Here is a 10,106-nt window from a genome sequence, read left to right as displayed (position 1 = left end):
AATTGAATTTAAATAGAAAAAAGACTCACAACATAATTGAGAAATAATTCCCTTATAGTAAACTATTAAAAAAATAAAAAATAAAAACTCTAACAAATCTTAATTGATTATTCTAAGACTTATCTATCCAAATAACTTAAACAATATCCCAAAATATATGGGTTTCTAACACGTATTTCAACAAAATCATCGTTCAAATCCTTCGAACGTCCCTCCAATTTGATGTCCCATTCAGATAACTCAATTTGAAGTTTGGTCACCTCCTGTTGAAGATGGGTAACCTCCTTTTGTAGTTGCATTGAAATTTCATCACCGGCCATCGAGGATCATCTTGCTCTGATATCTTGTTAAGAGAAATCTCCAAAAGTCCACAAGAAGAGAAGGAAGCAATGGAGGAGGAGGAAGAAAATGAAAATTTTATTCCATAACAGAATGGTAACCAATTGCCCCTTGCCTCTGCTGTTAAAAACACGAGGGAGGAGTTACAAGGAAATTGAATTTCGATTAAAGGTCGTTAGGGGTGTTCATTCGGTTAACCGACCCGAAATAACATTAACCGAATTAACCGACCTTTCAAAATCTTTAACCGTTAACCGAACCGAAATTTTTTTCAAAATAATTAACCGAACCGAAATTTTTTCGGTTAATTCGGTCGGTTAACCGAATTAACCGAAAATTATATGTTTTTTTTTATTTTTGGTTAAAAATTAACCGAATTACCCGAATTAACCGAATTAACTGAATTACCCGAATTACCCGAATTAACCGAATTACCCGAATTAACCAAATTAACCAAATTGAATCACTACATAATTAAATTATTTTTAGACTTTTAGACTTTAGTTTTAGGCTTAGTTTTAAAATTTTATTTTTATTTATTAAATTATTTGTAATTTTATTTTATGGTTGGGTTGGGTTGGGTAATTGGGTTGGGTTGAATACTTGGGTTTAGATTGGGTTTAGGTGAATAGTGAGCCTATTTATATATTATAATTTTATTTATTAATTTTTTCGGTTAATCGAAAAAATTCGGTTAACCGACCGGTTTCGAACCGAATTAACCGTTAACCGAAAAATCAAAAAATAATTAACCGGCCCCCACCCGAAAAATTCGGTTAACTGACCGATTAACCGAATTCGGTCAGTTAACCAAATTTTTTCGGTTTTATCCGAATTTTGCACACCCCTAAAGGTCGTTACGTACCGCTGTAGTCATGAAACGCACCGTTTCATTAAACAGTGACATCCCATACCATGCCTTAACACACACCGTTTCATTAACAGGAAAGAACAAAAAAGAAAACATAACAGAACTAACAGAAAAGGAAATCCAAATTACAGCAATAAAATATTATCCCTGAACAAGATAGTTTTCAGGGTTTTGTTGCGAAGAAAATTAAAATAAGAATTTGATGGAGCATAGCCAGTCACCTTCCTAAAGCTGAACCGAGTTGCACAACGAAAACCAAACGAATTACTTAACAACTCCATTACTCAATTACGAATATAGCCTCACCTTTCTTTCATAAGTATGAGGCTTTTCTGCCATAATTGAAATTCTCCAGATTTTTTTTTCTTTTTAAGTATCAAAAAGAAATTTCCACATTGAGCTTCAAATAATTCGAAATCAGAACGACTCCCCACATTAAATTATTTTACTCCTCCATTTAATTGTCCTCGGCATTTATTTTATTCATAACGTCAAAATTAGCAACTGATTCATGCGTTCTTCAAACAAACATCAGCGGTAAGAAATGGGGGAGCTTCAATTTTGGACAACTTCTCATTCCCAATACAAAGCAAACAGATGGACACCAAATGAACAACTGCATTTACATCTCTTACTGAAAAAACACCAAAACCTTTTACTACTGGAACTATTTCCTAATCCTACAGAAATTTATATTTTCCTTTAAGAAAGAAAAAAAATCATTTGCTTTTCCTTTTCAACTGCAAAAGCTGCAGCTATTATAGCCGCTGCTTCACCCGCCTACCATTGGCATCACTTCCGTCAAGGATGGCTTCATTCCCATGTCTGCATACGATCACTGGGTGTTCATTCACTCTAGCCACATACTCCAATAGCTCAGTTAGGACAGAAGGGCAACTTTGCTTCAAGTACTCAAAACCATCAGTTTGCATTACAGCTGCAAACAAGAAAATTAAACCAGCGGTTCAGTTAAGAAACATTGTTAGAAAAGAGCACACCGTTGACTTTCATCCAACTAAGATAACTTACAACCACAATGCTGACAATGGGATAAATCTTGTAACAACTATGGATATTTAAAACTGATTCTTCAGACGTTTATTAGATTGCAACAACTTTTACATAAAGCATATGAAGTCATTACCCACTGAAATCCCAAATGAGGGATACAGGATAACTGTATAAAGGGTGGAAAAGTCTGAGATCTCAACAAAAGCTTGTAACAGGCCCTATGCATTTGTTATATCTGTTCGCAAGAAAAATGGTTGCAGCATATCATGGAGGATAAGACACAATAGCACTACATGGAACTCCAAGGTCAGACCAGCTTTGACTGCATTAAGCAGTGGCATTTGTGTGACCTATATAAAAGTAAGACATATCCTAATAAATGTTCAAACCTATTGTCTTTCCACCCAATCTACAAGGCTGAAAAGCAAGGTCCCAGAAATAAGGAGCTAGAAGATGACTTCCTAGGATTTTATCTAAAAACAATTCTCACCAATTTGTCTGCCTGCGGTGAGCAGTCCATAATTTCAAAGATTTCCAGTTTAAAAGACTCACCCCTTAGATTTTCGGGCATTGCAACAAACTTGAGACACACAGCTTTCAGTCGGAAACAATGGTGTTGTTCCGCCAAGGCCAAAGTAGTTGCCACAGTGTTAATGGCAACAACCTCACAAAGGTTAGCCTCACACATTAGTCGCAGCCTGTCTAGTCCATACCTATCAGCAGCTGCGAGCAGATGTTGAGACATCAAAGTAAAGGCCCACTTTGAGGTGAGACCAGTGAGCTCCTCCATGTCGGGAAGAGAATCCCAGTATATAAAATGAAGTAGGGCCTGAAATGTGCAAAATATGGCATAGAGACAATACTTTATCAGTAATCAGTACAAAAATTGCGTACACATTAGTAGTCAATTTACTTTAGCTTGACAAGTAACTTATAGAAACTTAAAATATGGCATGAAGATTTTTCAGAAATGCACAGACACATACAACTTGACCACCCGCACGTGCTTTATATGAAGCAATTAACTAAAAGCTTAAGACAATACATGCTATGATTCTGATTTCCAACTACTAAAATCAGACACTACAGCATATGGTTTCTAATGCGAAGTTTCCATAACTACTTATTCACATCAGGCATGCTATCAATGGGAAGTAGCCATCATGAATCTGAGTCCAGTGAATGCTATAAGAAGTAGCATGAGCTTTAGTCCTACACAAGAGGAGGAGGTATTGCACTGAACCTTAAAAACAGGAGCTTCCATATCTTCAACTTCTATTTGCTTTGTATTATGATCCTTCATTGGACCAAAAAGCTGTGCCCTAAACACGGGTGAACGAGCAGCAAGTACCAACTTGTGGGCTGGAAAGAATTCCCCATCAACTTCAAAGCTAACATCAGTTTGCTTTCCACTTTCTAGTAGCTGTCCAAAATGATGACTAATGTTTGAAGGCGGAACAGCTATGGAGAAAATCTTAGGACCCTCAGTATGTGACATAACAACGCCAACACTACAGTGAACAGATAGACAATCATCCTTGAGGTAGTCTGATTGTTCCAGTAGCGTTCTTTTGAAAAATCGTTTATATCCCCTGTGTCAAATCAAACTAATTACTTCACTACTCACCAAAAGTTTTGATATGCAATTGGAAGGGAAACAAACAAATATGCTTCTTCAGTTAGCTCATTGTTTTTTTTACTTTTGGGGGGCGAGGGGGGGGGGAAGCAAAAGAGACTGGAAGAGTCAAAACCAGGAACTTGACAAATCCCCCAACAAACATTCAGTTAAGAACCTATAGGAAAACCAGCTAAGCCAAAATTCTGAAATATCACAACCCAAAAATGTATAACTAACATTTAACATCTAGTTCGTTAAAGTCAGACATAACGAACAGCCAGACAATGAGGCAAACAAAAGCTACAAACAATGGAGTTATTCAATTAGGCTAGCAATAGTGTTGTTGCATATATCTTTGTGGATCATTTCTGACAGGATTGTACTTGTAACCAAATTGTTTTATGATGCCACAAAATACACAAGCTGCAGTGAGGTTAAACTGTATGGATTGACATCAAGCACAAGAAGCATGGCTTCAAAAAATAATCAATGTAGACAAACAATCAAACTGAAGGCACTATGCAAAATACTAGAACTAAAATATATTAAACATATTAAAAAAAGAACCTCAAAACTTAAACATTAGCCTCAAAACATTCAATTTTAGTACAATATCCAATAAAAAGTAACTCATACACATGCAAAGCTCGAAATAGCAAACCAGACATATTACCAAATTCAAATTAAGAGTACATGTCATATAATCTTAATGAGGCGAGACGAATGACAGAGAAAACCAAAATAATAGTACTAATGACTTTAAAATCTAATACTAGTAGTGAATGTTAAAGTCAGCCAGGAACTTAGCTAGCTAACAATAATGGGAAAAGCATAATGCACAGGCAAGTAACACAGAATAGTGGCTAATAGCATCTAGGCCACTAACCAATTTTAAAAAAATTCTTGAAACATTATGATCAGCCAGCCACCCCAACTTCTTTTGATGTCAAAAAAAATATAACACCAGATAGAAGTTCATTCCTCAATTTCTTCTAACATGTTGCTATCTACCATAATAGGCAACACACTTGTCATGAAAACATCCCAACTCCGTACGAACCAACATAAAGCTCAAAAATGAAGCAGAAAAAGGCCCAGGATCCATCCTTTTGTCAACCTAGGAATAACAAATTACAGAACAGGAAACACAACCAACCCATCGAGCAGTTCTTACTGGGTAGCAATACACTTTAAACTCCGTAAAACATTACGACAGAGGACCAAGAGCCATGATTAACACGTCAAACCCTCAAAACCGACCAAAACATCAATCAACCCAAAGATAACTCGCCATTGTAAAGCCTAAAAAAACCACCCCCTAGCTCCCACGAAAAACCAAGCCAAAGACCAATCCAGTGAAATAAAATAAAATTTACCACATGCTGCCGCGATACTTAAGCGTATAGGGCCCACTCTCAAGCGTCCTCCCAAAATGGCTATGAACCTTATGCCTCTCTTTGCCGCTTTGATCCAAAAGTGTGAGCTCAAAGAGCGCCCTAACGTCGGTCCCCTCGCTTGCTAAGGCAATGAACAACGAAATGTAGGCGGCATTGTCTTCGGGGCTTTTCCCATCGGGATAAAAATAGATCGTCCACAAATATCCACCCACCATGAATGTGTCTGAAGCTATGTATTTGCCAATCCCAGAACCTTTCGACAGCGAGTACCCCGTGATCTTGAACTGATGTGACCCATTCACCGTCTCCGTCACCGACGTCGAACTCGTGGTGGCGCTGACGGAGGAGGTCGACGGCTTCAACGTTTCCCGTAAAACCCTCCCCATATTCCCCCAGAGGAAATAGTAATTTCCTTAACCTGGAATTGTAGCTTTTTAAAACTTTCTACTCTGTTAAAATCGATAAGGATTTTCTAGGGAAGAGGGTTCTTTGAGAAAATTTAGGTTTCTTTTCTTGTTTTCTGTTATTACGAGAATGAATTTCTAGGGTTTCCAAGAGAGAGAACAGAAAAAAAAGGGAGATAATTGAAGATGGCGACTGTATCGGTATATGTAATTGTAAGGAAATTCAAGTTACCAATCAACTTATATAGAGTTTCAGTTCTCTTTCCATTTGATAATATAATTAAAATTTTGTCATTTTTTTTAAAATTCCATTTTTTTATTAATTGGATTGATGAAAAAAAAAACATTTATCAATTTCAATTAACATTTAAATTCATTTTCTTTTACATATTTTGTTATGGATGCGAAAAATATTATTAAGGTTTGTGTCTTTGAACCTAAACCATTTCGTTGTGTTATTGGAGAGTGACATGGTCTCCTCATGTAAAATAAGTGGAAAAAAAATAGGTTTCATTTCGAAAAAATTTAAAATTAGATACATTTATTGTTTTCTTTGAAAAAAAATTCTCGCAATCATGCATCAAAGTAGACAAACAATGATTAGTGATGACATCTAGCTGATATTGGCATCTTTACAAGTATCAGTTCGCTTACCTATCACCCATTTCTTAATATCATCATCGATCTTTGCCATCCCTAGGTTATCAATTACATGTGGAGTTTTCCACGAAAACAAGATGATAGTAGGAATCAATAAAACTTTCAAAGATTTGGAGAGGGTGTACACTTCCTTTGCGCTACCGATTGTCGTATAAATGTCATTTTTAGGTTTTTAAACTTCTTAGCATTCCTAATATTTGCAAGAGACTTTTATACTCATCCAAACATTAATGTGATATCTAATTCAATCTAATTAATAGTAAGGTGAGTTCTGTCCCGATTAAGAGACTTCGGATAATCTCTTATCTGTGTTTAATTGTTTTCACGCAAGAATGTTAAAATTTATATTTCGAAATAATCTAGTTAGTGGCAAGTAATTCTTTATTAGATAATAAAATGTCAGATAATCCTTTGTTAGGTTAAATGTCTTTTTTAGATTTTTTAGATGCATAATAATTAATTTTTTTTAATTGCAAACTTGAAGCTACTTTAAACATTTTCAACATTACAGATATTAATAATGTCATTATCACAGTAAAAGTATCATGGAGGCCTTTGTACTAGGCAATTCCATTTTACATCCTCTACTCAAAATGGGCAATTTAGTCTCTCGGTGTTAGATCAAAAAGTAAATTAGTGATTATATTAAAAATTTCATTGTTTTCTATTGTTAAAAAATAATCTCTATCTCCCCATACATCAACATGAGATACACTAGAGGTGATCATGGGCCAGGCCAGGTCGGGCCCAGACAAAATTTTAGGCTCGTTTTCTAGGCCCGACCCGACCCAAAATATGGGCCTAAAAATTTGTCCAAGCCCGGCACGAAAGAAAATTGCTAAGCCCGAACTCGGCCCGGCCCGATCCATATTTGATTAAAAATAATATATATTTAATATATAATTCGGATTAAAAGTCCAAAAAATATATATTTAATAAAAAATATATTTGATTAAAAATAAATATATATGTTTAATATACAATTCAGGCCAGGCCCGGGCAAAAAAGTCTTACAACGGGTCTCGTTTTTTTGCCTAAACCCATATTTCGGGCCTATATTTTTTTACCCGAATCCTCCTATTTTTTAGGCAGACTGTCGGGCCGGGCCAAGTAGCCCAACCCATGATCACCTCTAAGGTACACATGGTACTGTCTACCTATTCTGACATCTACACTAATTTTTAACACTATAAATAAATGAAATTTTTAACAAAAACGATCGAAGACTAATTTATCTATTATTTAATATATAAAAAAATTTAACTCATAATATAAAGACGTTTACGACACTTTTACCCATTATCTCCTATAAATTAACTACTGTTTAACATATTTATGTTTGAGTCAAAGAGTATTAAAAATGCCATCGATCTCGTACTTTCATATCCATAAAAAAAAGTAGAAAATTTATATTGGTTAGTTAGATATTGAATCTGCTTATAAATGAGCCTGTCGTCAGTAGATATTGACTATTCAATGTTGATGTAGCTTTTTTTCTTATCCTTTTGCATTTATAGTAATAATAAAATAAATAAGTAACTTTAGATTTTGAAGATTGTATCATCAATAGATGTTGACTGTTCAATGTTCATATACTATGCAAGGCCCAGATTTCTTTTACATTGATATCTTAAGCAAACTAGGTTTTTAAAAATATTTTATGTTTTTATTTTATATTTTTAAAAATTAAAATTATATTTGATAAATAAAAATAAAAAATTATGAGAAATAAAATTTAAAAAATCACTACATTTATTAGATTTGAATGAGGTAAAAAATTTAAAATTTAAAATTTGCTAAAAAAAAGTTAAAATACGCCACAAGTTTTTTTATTATTCAAAAATTTAGAATTTAATTATTGTATTTTCATTTTTTAGGAATTTAGTCTTTTTATATTTTAAAATTTAAAATTTAGATCTAACTGTTAACACTATTAATTTTTTTAGTTAAATTTAAGTTTATTATAATGTCATCTTTTTATTACATGACTACTAAACTACTAAGTGATTTTTTTTCAACAATGTCACACTAACAAATTTAACAAAAAAATTAACAATAGTAACAATTAGATTTAAATTTTAAAATCTGAAAAGTTAATGGAATAAATTCTTGAAAATAAAAATAAAGTGACTAAACTCTAAATTTTTAGAAAATACAAGAACTTATGGCATATTTTAACCAAGAGAATATTTTTGCGTTTAAATAGATTTGAATAACTCACTAATTAAATTTAAATTAAAAACAAAAATTTTCAACTTTTATTGTTTTCTAAATCTAACATATTTTTCTTTTCAAAAAATTTAAATTTCTTTGTGTTTACTTAGACATCTAAGAAAATGAAAGTTCCTCAACTTTTTGAAATCAAGTGGCTTTCGACAACATGAAAAAAATTCATTTTTTTAAAATTTTCTGAAACTACTTTTTATTTTTATTTTTAAAGAACAGTTTCCATTTTTCTATAATAAAAACATAATGAATAAAATAAATTACATGTATATAAAATCCAACTAGAGTTAATATTATAAAAACTATTAAAAAATATTTTACGTTGTTAATTCATTTAATTTCTATTTTATAATAAAAATAATGAAAACAACCTTTTTATTATTTTCTACTTTTCACATATTTTCACTTTTTAAATATCATTTTTAAGAAATTCAACTAAATACATTTTCTTGAATGCTTTTCATTTTCCATGAAAAAGAAAATAACATATGCTTCTCGAGACCAAATAAAACTTACATTCTTCTTCTTCTTCTTCTTTTTCTTTTTGGCACACAAAAACTTTCCTTCTCATTCCTACAATATATTGATTATACTAAAACACATAAAAGAATAGCAATATTGTTAGTCCTTAATAAATTATCTCCATGTTCAATTTTGTTTTTATTAAATTATTAAATTATGTTTTTGACATCATTGTTTATATTCGTATTTTTATATACATAAGTTTAATTCGAAAAAAATTAAATTATTTCTACTATAATTTAAATTTCTAAAACTATTGAACAAATTGAGAAAACTCAAAATCGAGATTGAAATCGAACTTTTTTTTTTATTAAAAAATAAGCTTAATCAAATGAAATAAAAAAAACTAATTTTTATCTTAAAACTCTGAAAATAAAATTCAAATAAAATAAAACAGAATTTTAAAGCTACTTGTGCAAACTATTTTATGAGTGACAGAGAAGAAAATATTAATAATCTTTGTATTTATCTTAACATTTTTCATATTTGAAAAGTATTAAGGTCTTGCATATAAATAGAAAGTTCCATTCATAGTACAATTATAAGTATAAGATATGATATAAATTGTAAGTACAAAAATAAATAAAACTTCGACCAACTACAATAATATATAGAGTTATAAACTAAATTGGACACACAATCTCCTTTTTCCAAATAGAATGCTAAGAAAGAAATTGGAAATAATAATAAAAGAATGACATTTCATTTGTTTTAATTTTTTATTGTGGATCATGCACATCTTAATCCATTTCAAAGGAATCGGAAAATATATTAATGAAAAGGAAATTTGAATTGTTAAAAAGAGAAATTGAACATTTTTAATGTTTTATTATGAACTAAAACTAGAAAAGATGTATTTGCATATGAATATACATTTGATGCCTAAGGGTTTTGCACTTTGGTGCCCTAGTGTGATGTAGTTTAAGCTCTTACGAGCTACTTGGTGTGGTGTAGTTAATCTGTGTATCCGGGTCCATTTTATTAGGGTTTCATCGAGCAAAACATTATAATTAAAATTGGAAACTTGAAAATGTAATAAAATGAATTCGATTGATCAA

At 32.0% G+C, this 10,106-nt stretch overlaps 1 protein-coding gene across 1 annotated transcript; it reads right to left on the bottom strand.

Annotated features, from left to right (window-relative positions):
* Positions 1-1,666: 1,666 nt before the first annotated feature.
* LOC107912409 (BTB/POZ and MATH domain-containing protein 2) lies at positions 1,667-5,913 on the bottom strand. Its single transcript, XM_016840578.2, has 4 exons — positions 5,216-5,913; positions 3,465-3,813; positions 2,774-3,050; positions 1,667-2,147 (listed from the first exon to the last, which is right to left on the bottom strand). The coding sequence occupies exons 1-4, from the start codon at positions 5,620-5,622 to the stop codon at positions 1,969-1,971; spliced, it is 1,212 nt and encodes a 403-aa protein (XP_016696067.1). The 5' UTR covers positions 5,623-5,913; the 3' UTR covers positions 1,667-1,968.
* Positions 5,914-10,106: the final 4,193 nt, after the last annotated feature.

The sequence above is a fragment of the Gossypium hirsutum genome, chromosome D11 (assembly GCF_007990345.1).
Source record: "Gossypium hirsutum isolate 1008001.06 chromosome D11, Gossypium_hirsutum_v2.1, whole genome shotgun sequence".
Classification (NCBI taxonomy): domain Eukaryota; kingdom Viridiplantae; phylum Streptophyta; class Magnoliopsida; order Malvales; family Malvaceae; genus Gossypium; species Gossypium hirsutum.
The sequence above is the reverse complement of the archived record's forward strand: the minus strand, read 5'-3'. Positions and strand labels throughout refer to the sequence as shown.